General features: G+C 31.1%; 2 protein-coding genes across 2 annotated transcripts; both read left to right on the forward strand.

Moving 5' to 3' along the window:
- The first annotated feature begins 325 nt into the window (after positions 1–325).
- LOC145160813 (NAD-dependent malic enzyme, mitochondrial) lies at positions 326–6,874 on the forward strand. The gene is made up of 19 exons (XM_079080157.1): positions 326–642; positions 899–995; positions 1,186–1,304; positions 1,406–1,573; positions 1,678–1,806; positions 1,886–1,946; positions 2,054–2,157; positions 2,737–2,820; positions 3,626–3,732; positions 3,814–3,925; positions 4,016–4,129; positions 5,362–5,427; positions 5,541–5,613; positions 5,699–5,785; positions 5,874–5,928; positions 6,023–6,094; positions 6,211–6,273; positions 6,349–6,463; positions 6,579–6,874. The coding sequence occupies exons 1-19, from the start codon at positions 487–489 to the stop codon at positions 6,651–6,653; spliced, it is 1,857 nt and encodes a 618-aa protein (XP_078936283.1). The 5' UTR covers positions 326–486; the 3' UTR covers positions 6,654–6,874.
- A 3,902-nt stretch (positions 6,875–10,776) lies between these two features.
- Positions 10,777–17,496, forward strand: LOC145160821 (phragmoplastin DRP1E-like). The gene is made up of 15 exons (XM_079080169.1): positions 10,777–11,051; positions 11,333–11,396; positions 11,478–11,582; positions 11,645–11,746; positions 11,841–11,891; positions 11,979–12,040; positions 12,131–12,221; positions 12,317–12,381; positions 13,292–13,486; positions 13,567–13,686; positions 13,785–13,855; positions 14,609–14,834; positions 15,558–15,608; positions 15,682–16,161; positions 17,239–17,496. Exons 1-15 carry the CDS (start codon positions 10,911–10,913, stop codon positions 17,365–17,367), a joined length of 1,953 nt encoding a protein of 650 aa, XP_078936295.1. The 5' UTR covers positions 10,777–10,910; the 3' UTR covers positions 17,368–17,496.
- Positions 17,497–24,883: the final 7,387 nt, after the last annotated feature.

The raw sequence follows: 24,883 nt of genomic DNA on the forward strand, positions 1-24,883 counted from the left end.
CACACCCCTAGTAATTAGAGTGTGAAATTTAAAATTTGAAGTTTGAAATGATGAATTAATTATTAATTTAATATAATTAGAGTGATAAATTTAAAATTTAAAATGGATAATTAATAGGTTGACATGTGACATGATAGGTGACATATAGTATTAATGAGGATTTTCAATATTATGATACTTATCATTAAAATGAATAAACTTACTTATTTATTAGAATACGAACGTTTCCATAAATAACAATCCGATTTCTTTGGACCCGACCCGACCCGACCCGACAGTTGGAAGTAAAAGGGCCTTCAAACAATCAAACTTGCCGACACCGAAAATTGTGAAGTCAAACGCGAAAATGTTTTCCATGAAGGGAAAGTTTATGGTTAAGACTTGATCCTACCAAGATCTCCCTTCCCTCAATTATTTAGGGCACACTATTCGGACACTAAAATCTCCTTCAATCTTACTCTTCTTTCTTGCTAATTCGACGCAACAATGTCGAATTTCTCTCGCCAGCTTCGTTTCACCTCGTCCATGATCAGAGGCTTACAGTACAGGATTTCAAGATCTTTCACTACGATTGAAGGCCATCGACCTACCATTATTCATAAGCAAGGTCTCGATATTCTTCATGATCCGTGGTTCAACAAGGTAAAGTTCAAGTAATCAAGTTAACGTTGCTTGTCGTTATGAAGTTCGGATCATGTTTTGCTTGTAATGCGAGTTGAGTTGCCGAGATTGAAGTGTTTTTCAACGCAGTTAGTGATGGATTTTACTGGATTTTAACTTGGAACTTGAAGCTTTGAGTTTAAGTTCCTTATTGGTTACTGTGATAGTTTTGATTAGTTTATACATGAACTGTGATTTTCAGTAAATGTATTGTTAACCGAAGCAATTCTGTTATCAGGGAACAGCATTCTCCATGACTGAACGAGATCGTCTTGAACTACGAGGACTTCTACCTCCAAATGTCATGAGCAATGAACAACAAATTGAACGCTTTAGTAAGTCACTAAAACAGTAAAACTTCCTTTGTTTTACATTATTACTAGATATGTTAAGCCTTCTATTGCATAGTATTTTGGTATGCCTAATTATGATACCAGATAATCAACCACTGAATTACTTTACCATAATCGATTGTACTAGTTCTTTCATGAAGTATAAATCAAAACTATTTTGTTAAAATTAAAGTGGCAGATCTGAAGAGACTTGAGGTGAATGCAAGAGATGGTCCATCAGATACAAATTCATTAGCCAAGTGGCGAATACTTAACAGGCTACATGACAGAAATGAAACAATGTACTATAAGGTGAGTAGTTATTGAGAGCTTAAATATATGCACTTTTTTGCTATTCTTGAAAGTTCTAGAGTCCTTAACAAATGCCATATCTTTGTTATAACTTATGACAGGTTTTAATAGCTAAAATTGAAGAATATGCTCCTGTAGTATACACTCCTACAGTTGGACTTGTTTGCCAGAAATACAGTGGATTGTTTAGAAGGCCAAGAGGGATGTATTTTAGTGCTGCTGATCGTGGAGAGATGATGTCAATGGTTTATAATTGGCCTGCAGATCAGGTTTGTATTACACACAAATACACTTTCTAAGATCATAAATTTCAAGTTTTTATAATTGAAACACTTTTAATTAAACCTTCTCTCTTATTCAAAAATTTAATCAGGTTGATATGATTGTTGTTACGGATGGAAGCAGAATATTGGGACTTGGTGATCTTGGAATCCAGGGGATTGGAATTTCAATAGGGAAGTTGGATTTATATGTTGCTGCAGCTGGAATAAACCCTCAAAGAGTAATTTTCACACTGGATTAATCTCACTACTTTAGTGTTCCTCTGAATATATAATCATTTTTTCTTTTTATCAAAACAGGTGCTTCCTATTATGATTGATGTTGGAACCAACAATGAGGCCCTTCTTAAAGACCCTTTGTGTATGATTCTTCCAATACTTTCCCTATTCTATAATCTTCACATATAATTGTAATTATTTTAATATCTTATATTCAAGATAATGATAATAGTTCCATTTTTTTAATAGATTTAGGATTGCAACAACATCGTCTTGATGGTGAAGAGTACATTGCTGTTATTGATGAGTTTATGGAGGCTGTGTTCACACGTTGGCCCCACGTGATAGTGCAGGTAATCTTTTCCATCTGGAAAATGTTTTAAATTGTTTTTCAATAATGATAATGAAAATGGATTCTTGTGGGACAATGAACAAATAAGTAATTTTAAAATCTTGTAATCACCAATTGCAAAATTGATATGTACTTTAATTAAATTTACCAACTGAATTGTACCTTTGATCTTATGCTACAATAACGTAATGTTAGATTAACTTTTAGAGTAAGTTACAAAAATGGTCCCTGTGCTTTTTGATTTTTATCGTATTTAGTCCAAAATCGAAACCTTTTCCAGTTTTGGTCCCTGGAACCTAGAAATAAGGACTAAAATGGATATAAAACCTTAAAATAAAGAGCAAAATCAGAAGTTCTATATACCAAAATTGATATGAAACTTTGAAATAAGGACAGAAATTGAAAAATGTTTCAGTTTTGACCTAAACATGGTAAAAGTTAGAAAGTACAGGGACTATTATGTACTTTACTCCTTTTTTTTTGTCAAATGTTATTGAATTCATCAACTTTCTGATGAAATGTTATAAAAAGATGCTAATCACTAGTAATTATTTATTTATTTATTTATTTATTTTTTCAGTTTGAAGATTTTCAAAGCAAATGGGCCTTCAAGTTACTACAACGATATAGAAATAGCTACAGAATGTTCAATGATGATGTCCAGGTAAACACTCGATACAACTTCATCTTTTTTGTGAAATATATTCTTTAATATAATTATATAAATAAAATGATGAATCTATGTTCTTATTTCTTAGGCCAAATTCCATAATAATCATTGTAGTGTTTTTTTTTTTTTAACCATTGATATAATTTTTTTTTCTGGTTTAACCACTGAGAGTTTTTTTTATTTATTTTTTCGGGTAATGAATTGCAAAAGGCAATTGGAAGAATATTTTTCTGCTTAAAGTCGATTTAAAAAAAATTCAAAGTTTTAATTTTTAAAGCATAAAAAAAAGGGTTATCCTCAAAAAAGACCTTATATTTTTTGTTTTTTCCGGATTAAACCTCAAATTTATTTTTTGCCTAAAAAGACCTTGTATTTTTTCATTTTTTCCGATTTGACCCTTTTAGTCATTTTTTGCCCAAAAAATTGTAAAATGTAAGGGTTTATTTCAAAGCATATACAAGGTTGAGGGTTTTTTTGGAACAAAATACAAAGTTAAGGGCATTTTCGGAAAAAATAAAAAAATACAAGTTCTTTTTCAAGCAAAAAATAAATTTGAGGTTTAATCCAGAAAAAACACAAAATATTATGTCTTTTTTGAGATTAACCCTAAAAAAATTTCAAATTCCTAACTATATTGGTTTTTATAGACTTCAAAGTTTTATGTACTGTTTTTAATGGAAAAAAAAATTTATATCAATGGTTAAACCAAAAAAAAAAAAACAAAGTAGAGTGTTTTTTTTTTTTTTTTTTAATAAAGTTTCTCATATTTCTTATTATATAATTTTATTTTGATGAACAGGGAACAGCTGGAGTTGCAATTGCTGGTCTTCTTGGAGCTGTGAGAGCTCAAGGAAAGCCAATGATTGACTTCCCAAAACAAAAGATTGTTGTTGCTGGTGCCGGAAGGTTCTAGAATCTTCTACACATAACTTTCTTTATTAATTAATTATTTAAAAAAAAAACACTGAATATGTTCAACAACTTCAGTGCAGGGATTGGGGTTTTAAATGCTGCTAGGAAAACAATGGCTAGAATGTTGGGAAACAACGAGTTAGCATTTGAGAGTGCTGGAAGTCAGTTTTGGGTGGTTGATGCTAACGTGAGCCACATATTTATTCATCAATAACTACTAATAATAATAACAAATATCCTATTTGATGACCTTTTTTTGTTTTGTTGGATAAATTAGGGTTTAATCACTGAGGAACGTGAAAATATCGATGATGATGCAAAACCATTTGCAAGAAAAACCAAAGAAATTGGGCGCCAGGGTTTGAGAGAAGGAGCAAGTCTTGTAGAAGTGGTACAATTTGAATTTCCTAATTGTACTGCATTTAACATGCATTGTAGTGATACTGATACTGACAAAAAGTTGCTGACTTTTTTTCCCCACCCAAAAAGTGGGACATGGACTGGATTGATGTCAATAAGACAAAAGTTGCATTTTTTTTTGTCTTATCCAAAAGGGTTAATCTCATAAAAGACCTTATATTTTGTGTTTTTTTCGGATTAAACTTCAATTTTATTTTTTGCCTGAAAAAGACCTTGTCTTTTTTTTTTTTTTTTTTTTTTTATATCATTTTTCCGAAAAAAAAACCTCAACTTTGTCTTTTTTTTGGGTTGATCTCAAAAAAGACCTTATATTTTGTGTTTTTTCTGGATTAAACCTCAAAAAAAAAATTGCCTGAAAAAAACCTTGTATTTTTTCATTTTTCCCGATTTGGCCCTTTTAGTCATTTTTTGCCAAAAAAAATTGTAAAATGTGAGGGTTTTTTCGAGAAAAACTAAAAAAGTTGAGGGTTTATTTGCAATCATTTACAAGGTTGAAGGTTTTTTTCGAAAAAAAAAAATAAAGTTGAGGGCTTTTTCGGAACTGATGTCAATAAAGACAAAAAGTTGGTCTTTTTTGCCCCACCGAAAAAATGTGACATGGATTGGATTGATGTCAATAAGACAAAAGTTGCATTTTTTTTTTGTCTTATCCAAAAGGGTTAGTTTCATATAAGACCTTATATTTTGTGTTTTTTCCAGATTAAACCTCAACTTTATTTTTCTTTTCTGAAAAAAGACCTTGCACTTTTTCATTTTTTTCGATCTAGCCCTTTTAGTCATTTTTCCAAAAAAACTTGTAAAATGTGAGGGGTTTTTCAGAAAAAAAACTAAAAATGTTGAGGGTTTTTTCAGATAAAAAGACAAAGTTGAGGGTTTTTCAGAAAAAAATGAAAAAATACAAGGTCTTTTTCAGGAAAAAAAATAAACTTGAGATTTAATCCAAAAAAAACACAAAATATAAGGTCTTTTATGAGATTAACAAGACAACAACACAAAAGTTATAGTTTTTTTATAAGAATCGAGATTCGAGACTTATGTCAATAAAACAAAAGTCTGTGCAAAAGACAAAAATACCCTCCTCATCAATAATAGCCCTAGCCCTAGAAAGCTTCACTTCACTCCAAGCTTGCATACTATTAACTTCAAAATAGCAAATTTGTATACTTATTGATTAAATTTGGCTATTATTTTTTTATTAATCAGGTGCGTGAAGTAAAACCTGATGTACTTCTTGGATTATCTGCAGTTGGTGGTTTGTTTTCTAAAGAGGTATACTTTACAATATAATTAATTAATAATTACTACACTAAACCCTAAACCCTAACATTATTATTATTATTATTTTTTAATTTTGTTTTATATAATTTGTGCTGAATGTTCAGGTATTAGAAGCACTTAGAGGATCAACTTCAACAAGACCAGCAATATTTGCCATGTCAAATCCCACAACCAGTGGTATGGATTTTGTATTCTGGGAGATAAATATAATATATTTTTTTTAAAATTAATGTATATTTTTATTTTGATTTTATTATGATAGCTGAATGCACCCCTGAAGAAGCATTTTCTATTGTGGGAGATAACATTATTTTCGCAAGTGGAAGCCCATTTTCTGATGTGGAACTTGGTTTGTTTTCTAATTAATTTCTTATATTTTTATTTTTCCCAAGTGAAAAAAATCCCATTTATTTATTTCTATATTTTATTATTTACAGGAGATGGACACATTGGCCATTGCAACCAGGGAAACAATATGTATCTCTTTCCAGGGTTAGTTTTTCAATTTAAAAAAAAAAAAGAAAATCATGTATTTTTATTTTTTATTTTTTTAAATTACTTCTAATAATTACTAAATTTTTTACAGCATTGGTCTCGGTACTCTTCTTTCTGGCTCTAGAGTAGTCTCGGATGGCATGTTACAGGCTGCTGCTGAGTGGTAATTTTCTTTAATGATAAGGGCATTTACGTCTTTTGACACACATGAGTAATTAATTAATTAATTAAATTTTTTTTTTTGTGTGTGTGTGTGTGTGTGTTCAATCAAAACTTCAGTTTGGCTGCGTATATGACTGAAGAGGAGGTCCTTAAAGGAATTATATACCCTTCAATTTCAAGGTATAGACATTTATTTATTATTATTATTATTATTATTATAAAATAAAATTTGTATTTTTTGTTGTTGTGTTGAAGCATACGAGACATAACAAAACAAGTAGCTGCTGCGGTTATCACTGAAGCAATAGAAGAAGATTTAGCAGAAGGATACCGTGAAATGGATGCTCGTGAGCTTCGTAAGCTAAATAAGGTATTTTTGAAATTTAGAAAATTATATATTTTGATATATATTTTATAAAAATAGTTTTTTAAGTCTTAGCAAAGTCAATAAAATAACCATTTTGAAATTGTTTTGTTATTTACAGGATGAGCTTCTTTGCTACGTGGAGAACAGTATGTGGAATCCGGATTACCCAACGCTAATTTACAAAAAGGATTAAATGCTGCTCCATTTAAAAAAAAAATAAAAAAAAAAGGAAGATGATTGGTGAAAAATTGACCTATCTATTTTGTATTTAGAACTTTATACATTATTTTGTTCATTTGGAAACACGTGTAAAATAAACGAGTTTTAAAGACCGATGTTAGCGTGATTAAGAGTAAAAAGTAAAAACTCAAATCCAGTTATGTAAGGTTTTTTATTTTTACCTTTTTAACTTAAGTACTCGAGTAAATCAGCGTTAGTTATGATTTATTGTTAGAATTTGGGGTAGAAAACATGGTTTGGTAATAAAAAATTCTGGATAGAATATCCTATGATCACTTTTTGTATTGATATTTCTCTATTATATGTTTGGGTTATTGAAAGATTCAGTTTGAAATCATTTGTGAGGAACATTCAAAGTTCTAAGCACAAAACCAATGGTTAATTGCTACTTTGCATTTCAATGTGCCTGAGATCATGCATGCAATTTATAGGTATATGCCTTGGAAAATATAGGATTAATATATTTGTCTAAATGATTGGAATTAGCAAGTTCCCTATTGATTTAGAGTTGCTTTATGTTTTAACATATTTTTATGTAGTGGTAAACTTGACAAATGGCTTGGGGTTTTGAAAAATGTTTTGTGATTTTCAAGAGAATGCTTTGAAATATTAGTATATGAAAAAGGAATGGTTTTGAAAGAAAAAGTTTTGGGAAAAAAAATTCCATTGTACAAAATGATTTTTAAAAGCTTATATGGTGTCTAAAACCCATATGCTCATGAGACATATCTATCTTAGGTAGTGTTTGTTTTTTGTCTGCAGATCTGCGTGACCTTTTCTGTCTGCGCCGCGCAGACATTAGCCTTCGCAGACTGTTTGTTTTTTTGAAGACTGCAGACCTAAAAATGTCTGCGCGCCCTCTTCTTGGCGCAGATGTGGACCGGAGTCTTCTAACATCTTCAGACATCTTCTAGTCTAAAAAAACATATATATCTTTATTTTTTTAAAGTTTTTTTAATTTATATTTTTTCCAACTTTATTAATGATAAACAATTTGAAAAAAAAATTACAAAACTTAAAAAAAAACGTTCGACGATACAAACATGATATTTTTGACAAATTTATAAATAAAGATTTATTACAATAATAATCATTGAAGTTGTTTCTATATGAAAAAAATCATAATATATTCTTATATTTTTTTGCCAAATTTTGTAAAACATTATTTAATACAATATCATCAATTTCTCGAGAAAATATTTATGGTACATTTTTAATAGATTTAATTGAAAAAATCGAAGTTTATTTCTATTCATTTATGTATCAAATTCTTTGATCACTAATTATAATGTTTAGTTATAACTTACAACCAATGTTGTTGGGTTTTATCAAATATATACGTTAATTTATACCATTTTTATTTTTATTTTTTATACAATAATACATAAAAGTTTATTTAGATTCGTTAATTATTTATAACAAAGTCATAAAAATATTAAAAAATCACTTTGAAGTTTAAAAAAACCAGTTTATTTAGATTTCAATTTATTTTAGTAGCCCGCAGATGTTAAAAAAACAAACAGTCTTCTTTTTTCAGACTGCAGACGTTTGGTCCACCTCTTATACTGCAGAGATCTACAAATGTGGTCCGCAGACTGCAGACATTTTGCCTCAGAAAAAACAAACATCACCTTACATATTTTATTTTTATGACATGTGTTTCAAATGTTGAGTCGAAGTAGATGGACTGTAACCTTAAATTGGATACTTATGATGAACATAGATGACTCTTGCGGTAGCAAGGAGTGAAGTAGTAGTTTATGTATTCAAGCTTTGTTCGCTTTGTATTATTGTGTTTCACTATAGCCTATGATGTTTTTGTAACCCCATATTGAACAAATTGCTACATGTATTATGATTTTAAGACCTTGTTTCAGTTGAACACAACATTATTGGAATTAATGTCGATTGATTAGGCTAATTTTCGATTTTAAAAAGGGGGTATCACAAAACAATTCAAAATCAATCGGTGACTGTAAATCTTATAAATATCATACACAACAAACTTAGCAAGTTGTAAAACTCGGTTGGCAGCCAACTCGACTGACCGAGCCTAAAAAACTTAGTTGGACGAATTTATTGCTTTCATCATAACATCGTAGTTGGGATTTGCGGGTATTGTTCGGATTTCGGATTAGAGTTTGCTTTTTAAATATTTTATTATTATTATTATTATTATTATTATTATTATGTCCAAAACATGGAAACAAGAATGGTAGAACTAACCCAATTCACTCCAACCTCCTTTTAATGCGAATCTATATTTCATGTTGTCAAACTCTTTGATAGAATCCAAAATACTGTCAAGGAATATGAATATGGTGGGTATCGAATTTCAGATTTCTTTTAAAAAGGAAATCGGGTAGAACCCGTTCATATATGAGTCAAAAATAACCAAAAATCATATTAAGGAGTCATTTATATGGGTCAGAAATAACCAATATCATATTAAGGAGTCATTTTTATGAATAATAAAATACTAGCTTATCTTCTCTTAAACTCTAATAAATGAAGGTTTTTTTTGCCACTTGTCATACTTTCATTCAATTTGCCAAATGTTATTTTGTGGGTATTTTGAATTAATTATTATTCCACATGTCATTTTATGGTTTTTTTTTATTTTATTAAATTCCACATAGTATTTAAATGCAATAATAAATGCATATTAATTTCATTAATAAACTTTCTTTTTAATTTCAAAATTACTAAATTAAAGCTTCATTAATTTCATTTATTTATTTATCTAAATTATTTGTTTAAATTTAGAGAAAAAACACTTTAACTTTTATAATTCAATATTTTTTCACATTTTTCTTATAAATTCAAAATTTTCAAATGTTTAGAATTTTATATTTAGTTTTTTTTTAAATAAACCAATGTGACACATAGGTCTCATACCTAGTTTCCTATAATTATATAAATACTAGAAAAGATTCCCCGGCGTTGTCGGGTCGGAAGATATTGCTTTGTAAAGTAAAGTAGCATGTTGGTTGCTTTTTGTCCGTTGATGTGAGGGTAATTTGGTCTTTTCAGGTAGTAGGGACTAAATTTGTCACCATGGGTAAACCATATGGACCATTTATGTAATTTTGGCGGTGGTGGTGGTGGTAAAGTAAAGTAGCATGTTGGTTGTTTTTTGTCCGTTAATGTGAGGGTAATTTGGTCTTTTCAGGTAGTAGGGACTGAATTTGTCACCATGGGTAAACCATATAGACCATTTATGTAATTTTGGCGGTGGTGGTGGTGGTGGTGATGACAGATGGTGAGTGGGTTTATGGTATTGGGTGGTATTTTCTAATAAATAAAACATTAATTTAAAACAAAAAAGAGAATGTTAAATCTGGCAAACCACAGGGACCAATCGTGTAATTTTGTCTAACAATAATAATAATAATGATGAGGGACCATTTCTGCCAAAAGAGTAAATACTAATAATATGTAATAAAATGGGAGGGTTATGAAAAATTCAAACCAAAGTGAAAGGGTTGTTTGTGAACAAAAGCATAAAGATGAAGGGTCAATGTTGTAAGTTGGAGGATTGTTTAAAATCTTTCATAACTTTAATATATATATAATAATATGTTGTTATTTTTATGATTATTCTTTCACTTTAATGTTAAAATCTTTCATAACTTTAATATATATATAATAATATGTTGTTATTTTTATGATTATTCTTAGTTAAAATTGTAACCGAATATATATTTGAAGCAATTGTAATTAATTTGTGTAGCTTGTGACATATATTTTTGTATATTGGATATTCCATGGATATTCTGATTAGTCATTAAACATCTTAGAATTTTGAATTACATTCAAAATTCAAAATTCAAAATTCTAATATATTGCTGTTGTGCAGAATTTTGAATTACATAGTTATTTATCAAACAATAAATTGTTTAACTACATTATCAACTTTTCGTTATTTCATTTATTATTGTTATTTTTTTTTGTCTCAACTTAACTAATTTGATTCATTTATATAATTAAAAACTTTACATATAAATAATAATATAATCGATTAAAATATAAATAAATTTTCTGAAAAATTCAATTAAATTGCAAAGAAAAGGAAAAGACGAAGCAGCAAACAAGCCTGCGCCCATCCTCGCTGACGTTCACAGTCTCACAGACATTCCTCCTTCTTCTACCGACTTCTACATTTATCCACAATTCCTTATACAGACAAAAAGAGACAAAGCTTTTAGCCATGGCGACTATGGAGAGCTTGATTGGTCTGGTGAATCGTATACAAAGAGCTTGCACAGCTCTTGGCGACTACGGCGGCGGAGACTCCGCTTTGGCTTCTCTCTGGGATGCTCTTCCGTCAGTTGTCGTCGTCGGAGGCCAGGTTTCTCTTCCTCCACTTTCTTCCTTCACCTAATCCAACATCGTACTTCACCTTTCCCTTTTCTGTTTGAGAACACGATAGTTTTGAAGCTCAATTTTGGCGAAATCGATTTACTCTCTTAGAAGTAACGAAATTCGCTTTGGAAGTACGAATTGGGCTAGTTTTTCCATTTACTTTGATTGAGATGGACTAATTTGTCGCAATTGAAGAGAATGCCCATATTATTTCTCTTTCTGATGTTTGTTTTTGCTCACTTGTTCTGTTACTGCAATTATTAATAGAGTTCTGGAAAGTCCTCGGTGTTAGAGAGCATTGTTGGGAGAGATTTTCTTCCTAGAGGATCAGGTTAACCAATTGTTCCATTTTACTTCATTTTGTTCTTCTTTTCTACTCCTATACTGAATCAGTCATTCATGGCTATTTCAGGGATTGTCACAAGGAGACCCTTGGTGTTGCAGTTGCAAAAGACTGAAGGTGGACAGGAGTACGCTGAATTTGGACATATGCCACAGAGGAAATTCACTGATTTCTGTAAGTTTTTCATTGATTTGTGCATTATAGATTTATAGTACCTAACTTCATTTTTTCCATAGCTTTGGTACGACAAGAGATTCAAGATGAGACAGATAGAATCACTGGAAAGTCAAAACAAATATCTCCAATTCCAATTCATCTCAGCATATTCTCCCCTACTGGTGACTCTTTTTTCAATCTATAACTATCATGAACCTGTTTTCTGCATTCTTTTATATGACACTCACATCTTATCATGTTTTTCTTGCTCACCAGTTGTTAACTTGACATTAATTGACTTACCTGGATTAACAAAAGTTGCTGTTGGTATATTTCTTGACCTTTCTATGGTTATTACAACATTCTCTCATTGATATAAACTTTATCTAATTCAGAAAGTCAACTTATTTGCAGAGGGGCAACCTGAGAGTATTGTAGAAGACATAGAAAAGATGGTCAGAACTTATGTTGACAAGGTAATTTTATTCTAAACCCTAAACATCTTTCTCTTTCTCTTTCTTTTTTTTTTCCTTTTTTTTTCTCATTAAATGGTGTTTGAATTTCAGCCGAATTCCATCATACTAGCAATATCACCTGCAAACCAAGATATTGCAACATCTGATGCCATTAAACTTGCTAAAGAGGTTGATCCATTGGGTATGTAATAATATAATATGTTCTTCTTGAGTATTTGTCAAAATATTTGTTTTTCTTGAGTATTTTATGTAATGAATTATTCTTAAATTGATCAGGTGAAAGGACCTTTGGTGTGTTGACCAAGCTTGACCTCATGGACAAAGGAACTAATGCATTAGATGTGAGTTCCTTTTTTTTTTTTTTCTTTTTCTTTTTCTTATTTCAACTTAGGGGTTGTTTCTTTTTTGACTTTTTGACTTAATGAACATATGGGTTAAGCAATTAATATAGACAGCTATACATGGCTGTTTCGTTTTCACTTAACCTGGACAGAATGAAATAATCGGTTAAGACACTAATTACCTATTTGCCCTTCTTCTTTTTTCCTCCCAATTCCTCTCATGTTAAAGAATATTGTCAAAATTTGTTTTTTGGAATGTAAGGGTAAAATGGTCATTTAGTTTCATACAAACGGTTTATTTACTCTAGAAAAGAAACACAACTTCTGTATACAACATCATATCATTCCCCATTCTTTTTTCCTCCCAATTCCTCTCACGTTAAAGAAAATTGTCAAGCTTTATTTTTTGTAATGTAAGGGTAAAATGGTCATTTAGTCTCATACAAATGGTTTATTTACTCTAGAAAAGAAACACAGCTTCTGTATACAACATGATATCATTACCCATTCTTCTTCTTTCCTCCCAACTCCTCACATTTAAGAATATTGTCAAAATTTGTTTTTTTGTAATGTAAGGGTAAAATGGTCATTTAGTCTCATACAAACAGTTTATTTACTCTAGAAAAGAAATACAACTTCTGTATACACCATTATATCATTACCCATTCTTCTTTTTTCCTCACAACTCCTCTCACGTTAAAGAATATATAATCAAAATTTGTTTGAATGTAAGGGTAAAATGGTCATTTAGTCTCATACAAACGGTTTATTTACTCTAAAAAAAGAAACACAACTTCTGTATACAACATTATATCATTACCCATTCAGCCACTTTACCCATACATGACTTAATGGGAACAAAGCTGTCTTATATTTAAAAAAATTAATTCCAATTTTGTCCTTTTGAAAGGTTCTTGAAGGCAGAGCTTATCGTCTACAACATCCATGGGTGGGAATTGTGAACAGATCACAAGCTGATATTATAAAAAATACTGATATGATATACGCAAGAAGAAAGGAACAAGAATATTTTTATACAAGTACTGATTATGGACACCTGGCGAGTAAAATGGGTTCAGAATATCTAGCAAAGCTTCTCTCACAGGTAAGGGCACTTTCGTCTTTTTTTCTTTGTTAGCACTGATTTATAATATCATTATATTTTTTTAATGGTTCTATTTGTAGCATTTGGAATCTGTAATTAAAGCAAAAATCCCGGGAATTATTTCCTTAATAAATAAAGGGATTGAGGAAATGGAAGCTGAGTTGGATCGCCTTGGAAGACCTATTGCAGTTGATGATGGAGTGAGAATCTTTTTATTTTTTTTATTTTTTATTTTTCGCAAAATGCAGATTTATTTTTTTTTAAAGATTTTGAAATTATGTGCTCTTTTTTTATTCAGGCTAAATTATACACTATTTTGGAACTTTGTCGTGCTTTTGACAAAATATTCAAAGAGCATCTAGATGGAGGGTAAGCAATAATACATTGTTTTTTTTTCCCTCTGAATAAATGACCATTTTACCCTCCTGTATAAAAGCAAGTAAATCATGTGTATTTCTAGTGTCGGGGCTGTATACACAAAAATTCTGTTTCTTTTCTGGATTAAATGATCGGTCTAAATGTGAGTAAATGACTATTTTACCCTTTGGACTGAATGAACTGTTTTAATACAAGTAAACGACCATTTTACCCTTCTGGTTATAAAAGTAAGTAAATGATGTGGATCTAGAGTTGGTGCTGTATACACAAAGTCTGCTTCTTTTATGGACTGAATGCCCAGTCTAAATGTGAGTAAATGACCATTTTACCCTTCTGTATAAAAGTAAGTAAATTATGTGTATTTCTAGAGTCAGGGCTGTATACACAAATTCTGTTTCTTTTCTGGATTAAATGATCAGTCTAAATGTTATGAGTAAATGACCATTTTACCCTTTGGACTGAATGAACTGTTTTAATACAAGTAAACGACCGTTTTACCCTTCTGGTTATAAAAGCAAGTAAATGATATGTATCTAGAGTTAGTGCTGTATACACAAAGTCTGCTTCTTTTATGTACTAAATGACCATTTTACCCTTGTGTTCAAAAGTGAACAAATATACTATACACACAAAGAACTGTTTCTTTTCTACACCAGATGAACTGTTTTAATAACGAGTAAACGACCATTTTACCATTTTACCCTTGTGTTTAAAAGTGACATTTTGTGTTTTCTCTTGTTTCAGACGTGCAGGAGGTGATAGAATCTATGGAGTATTTGACAACCAACTTCCTGCAGCATTAAAAAAACTTCCATTTGATAGACATCTTTCATTACAAAATGTGAAAAAAATAGTTTCAGAAGCAGATGGATATCAGCCTCACTTAATTGCTCCAGAACAAGGCTACAGACGTCTTATTGAAAGATCATTAAATTATTTCAGGGGTCCCGCCGAAGCTTCCGTAGATGCCGTAATTTAATTTCTTCTTAAATTTACTTTTTCAATAGTTTCCATAAAATTACACGAATGGTCCCTATGGTTTATGGTAATTTACGCGTTTGGTCCCTAACTTATTTTTTTGACTCGGAAGGTCCTTACTGTTTGTTTTTGTTACGCGCTTGGTCCCTGTGTTATCTAAAAAGACTATATTGCCCTTGATTTTTTAATTTATTTAAATAAACACACCCCCAACCCCACCCCCATCACCTTACCTTACCTATCCCACCCTACCATTTTTCCCTATTTAAATAATAGTTTTTTTTAGGTAAGACAAGGACCAAGCGTGTAACAAAAACAAACAGTAGGGACCAAGTGCGTAACAAAAACAAATAGTAGGGACCTTCCGAGTTAAAAAAATAAGTTAGAGACCAAACGCGCAAATTACCCAAACCATAGGGACCATTCGTGTAATTTACTCAAATAGTAAATCAGGTACCCAGTGGCCCATTACAAAGTTCCCATCCCAATCACAATCCAAATAGGAATTGTAACTCTCACAAGACTCTAACCCTAAAAAACCCTAAACCCTAAACCATAAAAACCCTAACCCTAAACTCTAAACCCTAAACACTAAACAATAAAACCCTAATCCTAAACCCTAAACCATAAAATCCCTAACCCTAAACTCTAAAACCTAAAGCTTTAATAAAAATGTTATTTTGTTTTCAACTTACCAAAAATCATTTTTTTTCAGGTACATTTCGTCTTAAAAGAGCTTGTGAGAAAGTCGATAGGAGAAACCGAGGTGAGACTCAAAAACCAAACATAATTACAAATATACCCTTCTTCAAGTTCTTCTCACAAATCAATTGAAACAGGAATTAAGACGGTTTCCATCTCTCCAATCCACTCTTGCCACCGCAGCTACTCAATCACTAGAAAAATTCCGCGAAGAAAGTAAAAAAACGGTCGTTAGATTAGTCGACATGGAATCTTCTTATCTAACCGTCGATTTCTTCCGGAAACTTCCACAAGAAGGTGGGCCCACCCCCACCCCCACCCCCGCCCCCGCCCCGGGTGACCGAAGTGGAGACCGGAGAGCTGTGTCTGCTGACCGAAGAGGTGTGTCTGTGTCTGCTGACCGGGGTGAAGAAAAAGGGAAGTACCCGAGTGACCCGTTGGGTGACCGATATGGAGATGCACATTTTAGAAGGATTGGGTCGAATGTGTTGAGTTATATTGGTATGGTGTCTGAGACACTTAGGGTTACGATTCCTAAAGCGGTTGTTTATTGTCAAGTTAAAGAGGCGAGGCAAAATTTGTTGCATTACTTTTACATCCAAATAGGGAGGAGAGAGGTGAGTCTTCTATTTACATTTCACAAGCTTTCGAGGGTTGTTTTTGTTCAAGGGCGTTTATGTCTTTTTGCATAGATAAGAGATATAGAGCGAGTTACTGTCCCATTGATATCAGTCCTAGTCCCGGTCCCGATATAAGAGCATCCACAATCATCGATTTTTTTCAATAGTTTTTTGAGTAAATTACACGAATGGTCCTTATGGTTTGGGGTAATTTACGTGCTTGGTCCCTAACTTATTTTTTAACTCGGAAGGTCCCTACTGTTTGTTTTTGTTACGCGCTTGGTCCATACTGTTTGTTTTTTGTTATGCGTTTGGTCCCTGTCTTACCTAAAAAGACTATTATTTAAATAGAAAAAAATGGTGGGATAGGTAAGGTGAGGGGGTGGGGTTGGGGGTGTGTTTATTTAAATAAATTAAAAAATCAAGGGCAAAATAGTCTTTTTAGTTAAGACAAGGATCAAGCTCGTAACAAAAACAGTAGGGGACCTTCCGAGTTAAAAAAAATAAGTTAGGGACCAAACGTGCAAATTATCCTTAACCATAGGGACCATTCGTGTAATTTACTCTAGTTTTTTTGTTTTGCCACATCAGATTTCCACCGACTTTAATTAAATAATTTTATCATTGTTTTTGTGAAATGTTTTATAAAGGTCCCTAGTAAAAAAAATTATTTTTTAAGGGTATCTTGCATTTTGAAAAATAAATGTACTAGTAACAAATTTACGAATTTAATGTTTAATATTGTTTATTAAAATGAAACAAATTTAATTTAAAAAAAATAATAAAGATTTGAGGGTTAAATATAATTAGGATAGTAAAATGAAATATTATTAAAATCCAAAACACAAAAATGCATTTAGTAAAATATATAAAACCCAAAACACACACACACTAAAAAAAAGGCATTTAGTAAAATCTAAGTATTGAGTTTAATTATATAAAAAAAAACACCTTCTAATGTCAAAGAGACCTTTTGTGCGAGCCAAATTGGAATTTTTGTACAATTTATGGGCTATAATGGTGGTAGGTATTGAGTTTAATGAGTAATAAAAAAAATGTAAATAAATATTTCAGGGAAAAGAGTTGGGGGAGTTGCTAGATGAAGATCCAACTTTAATGTCAAAGAGACAAGAAATTGCTAAAAGACTCGAGTTATACAAAGCAGCAAGAGATGAGATCGATGCTGTTGCATGGGTGCGTTGATTCATTTCAATCTTTCTTAATGTTGATATTGATATGATTTTTGATTTGATTTGTGTTGTGTGGTGTATATTTGTTTGTATACACTAATCACTAATGCTTTCTTGTTATATAAATAAATTTATTTGTGCATTTTCATTTGCTCTTTGTCTATTGTTATTTTAGTTAATGAGCTTAATAAGTTTTAACACTGAGGCAGGCATATACTGAGATAAATTATTTTGTGAGTTTATAGTAATGTATTTTTGTTGAGACCATTAAAATAGCTTAAAAATTAGTTTTTTAGATAAAAATATTTACAATGACTTAGTGATATGCTCTTATATGTTGTTACAAGTATATATTATTCTAAATGTTGTTTTTGTCATTGCATAATTGTTATCTAGTCTATCAACTACGAATACTATTATTTTATCAACTACAGACCAACTTATTACTCAAAAGCTACAACCTTAATCTAGGTAATTATATATGTTGTTTTTTTTTTGACATAATTTGCTAGAATATTTTGCTTGATATATAAACGTACAAAATGTTTGGCAAAACTAGCTGGTAGTTGGTAGCTAAAAGTTATAGTTTTTATTTATACAAAATGTTTGACAAAACTAGCTGGTAGTTGGTAGTTAAAAGTTATAGTTTTTATTTATATAGAAGTTTGACAAAAATAGCAATTAGTTTGTAAATGTGTAAAATTAGTTAAAAATTAAAATCTAAAAGCTTTGAAAAACTAAAAGCTCAAAAAAACTAAAATAGCTTTTAGATTTGAAACTTATTGTTTAAAATAAAAACTAAAAGGTGTGTTGAAATAAAATTTGTTGTGTTGTTCATTTCGATCTCAAGAAAATCTTATACTCATGTATAATTATATAATAAAGATTAATAATTAATCCCAAATTATTCATCTAATAAATAAAGGGTTAAGCTTTAGGATTTAGATCTTATAGGTGTATCAAACAAGAAAGACTAAGGTGATGGTTATTAACTTATTTTTGACATAACATGGTTGTACCAAATAAGGGAGTGTTTGACTTATCTTTTGAGAGACCAAAAGTCTTTTTAGGAAAAGATAAAAGGTAAAAGATGTTTGGTAAAAGCATTTTAAAAGCTACTTTTGGATATAAGGAAAACTGACTTTTTGGAAAAGTCAGAAAAACCTGACTTTTTGCAACTTTTCCAAAAAGGACTTTTGGCTTCTCAAAAGATAAGCCAAACACCCCCTAAGAAAGACGTATTTTTTTTATATAAATTATAAACAAATTACCTACACAATTAATAATACCTATAAGATCTAAATCCTAAAGCTTAACCCTTTATTTATTAGATGAATAATTTGGGATTAATTATTAATCTTTATTATATAACTATACATGAGTATAAGATTTTCTTGAGATCGAAATGAACAACGCAACAAATTTTATTTCAACAATGGAATCTCACTTTTTAGATTGCTGCTGCTTTAAGCTTACTCTTTCAATATTCTCTTTTACAATTTCCACAATTCACAATTTCTTTTATCTTAATTCATAGTGATGAAATAATCCTTTTGCATATTCGGTCTTTATATCATGATTTCATACCTTTTTTTATCCTTATGCGGTTATGCCAATCAATTAACACCACAACTGTTAATATACGATAATGACCGTTTTGCCCTTGGGTTCTTCATCATCTTTGTCTCTTTCATTTTTGTTTGAATGTACAATAGTTATGCTTATTTTAGGTTTGATTTATAAGGTTTTGGTCGAATTTGGTTAGGGTTTCTTGAGATAAGATATGACTTTTTTTTAGCTTTTACTTATGCTTAGTGAATATCGAAATGAAAGAGATGAATACAAGGGCAAAATGGTTACTGCCATATATTTAAGGGCTGTGTTGTTAAAGTTAATGATCATCGGATTATGAAACCATGAAATAAGACTAAAACTACAAAAAAGGACCTAAACCAAAGAAATTTAACTAAATACATTGACCAAATTTGTAATTTAGTCAAAATTATATTGCAATTTCCTTTTGGGGGTGAAGTATAATCTGATTTATAACTTTTTATTAAAGTTTTAAAATATATTTGATAATAAAACTTGATGTATGTATGTATGTATCTGATTCTACCAAGGGGATGGAACGATATCACACTCCAATAATTAGAACTCCAATAATTAGAAGAATAAATCCCAATCTTTTTGACTATACATTCCTCATAAGTTTCAAGTCATATATATATATATATATATATATATATATATATATATATATATATATATATATATATATATATATATATATATATATATTGTCCACTGATGCCTATCCATGAAGTGACATCTTAAATTGGGTCAATCCAATATCAATACATGTAAATTTGGCTCACAACAAGAGTCATATTCATCTCCATGAATGTTAATGAACCTTAATATTAGTCTTTCTTCATAATTATTCCATTAAAGGGATCAACTATGTATATTTAGACTAATATCATGGGTTTAAATATGCCAATATGGAACACAGTCACATTGATGAAAATAATTATACTCTAAATGTAGTAATTAAAAACTAAAATAAAACTACTTAGAGTTCGAATGTCCAGGTACTAAAATGATTACAAATAAAAATAATGCTAGTAAGATGAACTGTGATGGCTACAACATGATCATTGATGTGTGTGGAATGCACTAGTTTTAATCCTACTAACTTAGACACAGAAACAAACACACGAAAAGGCAGTGTACCTATCGATTAGCAGCTTAGTTCAGGTAAGTAGAGTATCGAACACATGGAACGGTAAACAATTAAGATTATTACTAATATTATCTAAATAAAACAAGTAAAAAGAAGAGTTTTTCTCTAGTTTTACAAGACTAGAAACTTAAGAAACTACTTAAACACTTAAACAAAGGACAGTTAACAACTAAGGAGAAACAAAAGACAACTAGAATCAATCAATTTAAAAAGACTTCTGTTTAGATTCGATTCACTTATTCCTATGGTTGATTTCGTAGCAAGTGCAATGGATTAATATGTCATTGGGTACCGATTTCTAATGTGAGTAGGTTCATGTTCACTATTACTAATCCTTAGCAAACAAGTTAATTTAAACAATGATCAGTTGATTAAACTAACAAGTTTCCTAGTGTTCAGTTCGGATCAAGTAAGACTTGTAATATTAGTTAACTAAATTTATCAATTCAATCAACTCATGTATGGTTGTTCATCACACATGCTTACACATTAACTTACTTATTTTCTTATTAATCCTAGGTTCATATTCACTAATACTAGGCATACAATATTGTTTTCACAAAAACCATATGATTCAAGTAATTAAGAAGATGTTCATGCAACTCAATAACTTGATTATTAACAGAAAATAATTATCGTTAACACATAAGGGTCTTTAACAAGCTTAACAAGACAATTCACCAAATCAAATTAATCTAAGCCATAAAATCACACCATATTCATAAGTTCATCTAGTCTAAACAGAAGTAAAGAGTTTTTAGCTCATATCTACAGCAAATAACAAACTAAAAACGAAATCTAATGATTGAAACATGGTTAATGCAAAAGATTAAGATAAAAGTAATGTTTGTTTGCCTTTGATCTCTTCAAAATTGACTTCTAGGTTAAATTCTCGAAAACCACAGCTCTAAGAACCCTTCTGGCCTCCAAAAATCATCCAAAGCTTCCAGAATTAGTTAGGGTTTCGAATGAAAGCGTTTATATATATATAAATTCTGAAAACAGAGCCAACTCGACAAGTTTTTTGACCCAACTCGTCGAGTTGGTCATTAAAATCGCGTGTACGACAAGTCAGCGTCAAGAATCGTGAACTTTCTGATCAACTCGTCGAGTTGATGGCCAACTCGTCGAGTCCGTTTGGAATCAGCATTTTCTCAAAACACGAAAGTCGTCCGAAATTGTGTCTAGTTTTCAGAACATTTTGAATCTTGTCAATCGGAGTTACGGTTCATGAGATATGGCCAAAACACTGACAATGGGTCAAGCTGTCCAGCAACATCATTCTTTCTTCAAAATCCAAGATCCAAGCTTCCAATTGCTAAATCCGCTTCCTCTTCCATCCGAGCATGTCATTGTTGCTGAAAAATGAAATTCTAAACTAATTAAGCACCTTTTGTTCATTAAATGAGATAAAATCAACATAAAGTATTAAAATAATATATAAATTATATGACTAAATATGCCCATATCAAAATACCTCACACTTGACTTTTACTTGCCCCCAAGCAAAACTGAATTTTAACACAATAGTACCACATAAGACAATCCCAATTGAACCCTGCCATTATGCTAAGAACGCAACGCATGCATTTGTGTCTAATTTTTTCATAAGGACCCCCTAACCCTAAATACTCACAATCCTCATAAACACTCACCCACTTCTTTTGAACAACGCTCATTTTATGCATCCTCCGAATCCATCCCCAGAAAACTTTCTTAACCTAAAGTATTTTTTGGTTAAATCCCCAAGCACACATACGATAAAATAATCTAGAAAAGAAAATTACAAATAAAAATAAAAGACTTGATAACTTTTTGCCTTGAATCTTCAATGATTTGCAGCTTTCTTCATGTATTTCTTCTTTGTCTTCATAGCTTTGTAAATTCTTTCAAACATTGCATCACTCTTTTTTTTCAACTTTATTATTATTATTATTATTATTAGCTTAACAACCACACTTTTTTCACTCAAACTAAAAATCCTAGAAAAGCATATGCTTACACAAGGGAGTTTAACTTCATCATTTATTGGTTAAAGACATTAGTCTATATGTTCAATGACTACTTAAGCTTTCATGGATACATTTCAAGTATACGATGTTAAACATGTTGCATCCCTCAAACTAAGCGATGTTGTGTTTTTGTCCCATGATTTCACTAGAATAAAGGGGGCCACAAATGCATTATAACGTATATTGGCTCAACTAAACATTTGGGTTCTCATAAAATCATCAAACACAATACTAGCATGGAATCCTAATTGCTTTTACCATGATTTTCTAAATTAATCTATCACTTTTTATGCAATTTTTTTAATTATACCTAGGATTCTAATGTAACTAATGTAACCAACCCCCTACCCCACACTTAATTCATGCAATGTCCCCATTGCATGTTATGCATGATAAAGAACATAAAAGTAAAGAGAGAACTGAAACAAACTCCCCTGGGATATGGTGGTTGTTGAGGCCAACAAAATTAATACCCTAAATATTACACACTAAATAGTGTATAGTGGTAAAGGGATCGTATCCACAGAGATTTGTTTAATTTTATAACTCTATGAAAAGTGTATTTGTAAAAATACTTATAAAATGACAATAAATTAAAAGTGGGGGGGGGGGGGTTGATTTTTTTATTTTTTTATTTTTTTATTTTTTTTTGATTGTTTGACAAAATTAAAACTAGCTAGAATGTAAATATGACAAGTAAACAAGTAAAGGATTTGATTAAATTCAATGAAGTGAAATTGGTTGATTTTGGGATACACCACATGGATGACATAGTTGACTTATCATTAGACTAAATGGGGCACATCTTGTAAATTTGTTTAACTTGACTATAGCAATTCATAAGCACAAATTGCCTCAACTCTTCTTAGATATTAGAATGGTTAGAGGAGCTCTAACACATTCCCTTAATTAAAGTCACAAGATCAATGAAGCATATAATCTTGTGAAAATCAATTAGCTTTAAGTTCTAAGAATTACCAAGTCCAAAAGATAATAAAATGCTTACATTATCATTATGGAGGAAACATTTCCATGGTCCAAATGAAATGAAAACAAACATATAACCATTTGTTGCTTACTAATTTGAGGGTCCATTACTTAACCAAGAAATTAGTCAACAAAAATAAGCATTCATTCATCTAAGCTCATGATCAAATATAAATAAACACAAAAAGATGTTTAACTAGAAAACATTTCCATAAACTTAAAACACAAGATAATAATAAGTCTTCAAAACAACTAATCATCCATGTGTTAAACCCTAATCAACCAAATGAGAATTTAGCCAAGCATGGCCAAAATAAAAGAAATACAAGGTAGTTTAATGGTACCAAACATTGTTCTAGTTGTAAGATGGAAAGAAATTACACCAATCTTCTAAATCATCCAACTCTTGCAAAAACTTCTTAAGAGCCAAAAATGGAGTTCTTCTCTAAGTGTTCATGATGCCAATATGCTTCAAATCTCCAGTAAAAGGAGGTCATTTCCGGATTCAAAAAGTAGCTAAAAGCCACCCACCAACCTTCCACAAATATAGTCAACAAGTCAAAACTCAGGTTCAATTCTCCACTCTTCACGCGGACCGCGTGTGGATCCACGCGGACCGCGTGGGTCACGCTGAATGCATGCTTTGGCCCATTTCAAATACCATCCGACCCAATCTTCTAATTTATGCTCCAGCCCATTTGTGCAAGTTCTTGATAGCCCAATTGTGCCATTCCAAAGCTCTTCCAAGATGCTCCAATGCTCCTTTAATCTTCTATAGCTCGAATTCCCGTCGTCCCGCCAGAAATTTAAGTATGACACGCTTTCTTGTTTATGTTGACACCAAGCCTAATCGCACCACTTCAAGACCATAAACAAAATGCAATCCTCCAGCAGTCCCGCACTCCTTCCAAGCCTCCAATAATAAAAAGTCTTCAATAAATCCTGCAATTAAGCTCGAAAGACTGGAAAGCACCCGGTAAAGGAGAAAAAATAACAAAAAGAGAAAGTATGCATGAAGATTAACTAAAATGAGATGGTTTTGGCTAAAAATAAACTATGAAAAGAAGTAATAAAAACGAAACTATCAAATCACCCCAAGCTTAAACCTTACTTGTCCTCAAGTAAGACAAGACTAAAATGAACTTGGGATGAACTATCCTAAAAAGAAAAAGGAATGAACATCTTAGGTAGAAATTCACAACACGCCCTTAAAATAAAAACATATAATCCATTTTTAGGTGTAAGTGTTGGATTAGGTGTCTAAGCCCATAACTATAATTGGTATGTACTTGAATTGATAGTAGCAATGTCCTTTTGGGTTGCCTTCAAACCTGGCAATTGAATAGGATTATTGTTGGAGAGAGAATAATGATTTATTAATTTATTACTTGGTTAATAAATTAATTTATTAATGTATTATGGATATAATATATTAATTAGAAATCATATTGTTTAATTAATATTTAATCAGAAATTAATTTGGAATTAATTTTGGGATTAAAGGAATTAATTGAAACTGCAGGGACTAAAGGTGACAATGTTCAAAAGTTGAGCATTGAGCATTCTAGAACCTCCCTTAGAGGGATGGAATGAAATCTAGAGTGTCCTAGGGTTTCCTTGGGCTCTAAGGGTGCCTTGGAAGCCTTAGGGAGGAAGTTAAGGGATTAGGGTTATCTAAGATACACCTACCTTATCCTAAACCTTCCTTATCACCTATATAAACTCTTATAGGGTTGGATTTCGTCGAAGGGCACTCCAAGAGAGTCTATGGCCGAATTTTCCAC

Source organism: Lactuca virosa, chromosome 1, assembly GCF_052849685.1.
Source record: "Lactuca virosa cultivar CGN04683 chromosome 1, Lactuca_virosa_CGN04683_v6, whole genome shotgun sequence".
Taxonomy (NCBI): Eukaryota; Viridiplantae; Streptophyta; class Magnoliopsida; order Asterales; family Asteraceae; genus Lactuca; species Lactuca virosa.

Coding starts and splice junctions, on each gene's coding strand:
- LOC145160821 (XM_079080169.1), top strand. CDS start 10,911: ATGGCGACTATGGAGAGCTTGATTGGTCTGGTGAATCGTATACAAAGA. Junction 11,052..11,332: donor TTGTCGTCGTCGGAGGCCAG/GTTTCTCTTCCT, acceptor AATTATTAATAG/AGTTCTGGAAAGTCCTCGGT. Junction 11,747..11,840: donor CAGCATATTCTCCCCTACTG/GTGACTCTTTTT, acceptor CTTGCTCACCAG/TTGTTAACTTGACATTAATT.
- LOC145160813 (XM_079080157.1), top strand. CDS start 487: ATGTCGAATTTCTCTCGCCAGCTTCGTTTCACCTCGTCCATGATCAGA. Junction 643..898: donor ATGATCCGTGGTTCAACAAG/GTAAAGTTCAAG, acceptor TTCTGTTATCAG/GGAACAGCATTCTCCATGAC. Junction 1,574..1,677: donor ATAATTGGCCTGCAGATCAG/GTTTGTATTACA, acceptor AAATTTAATCAG/GTTGATATGATTGTTGTTAC.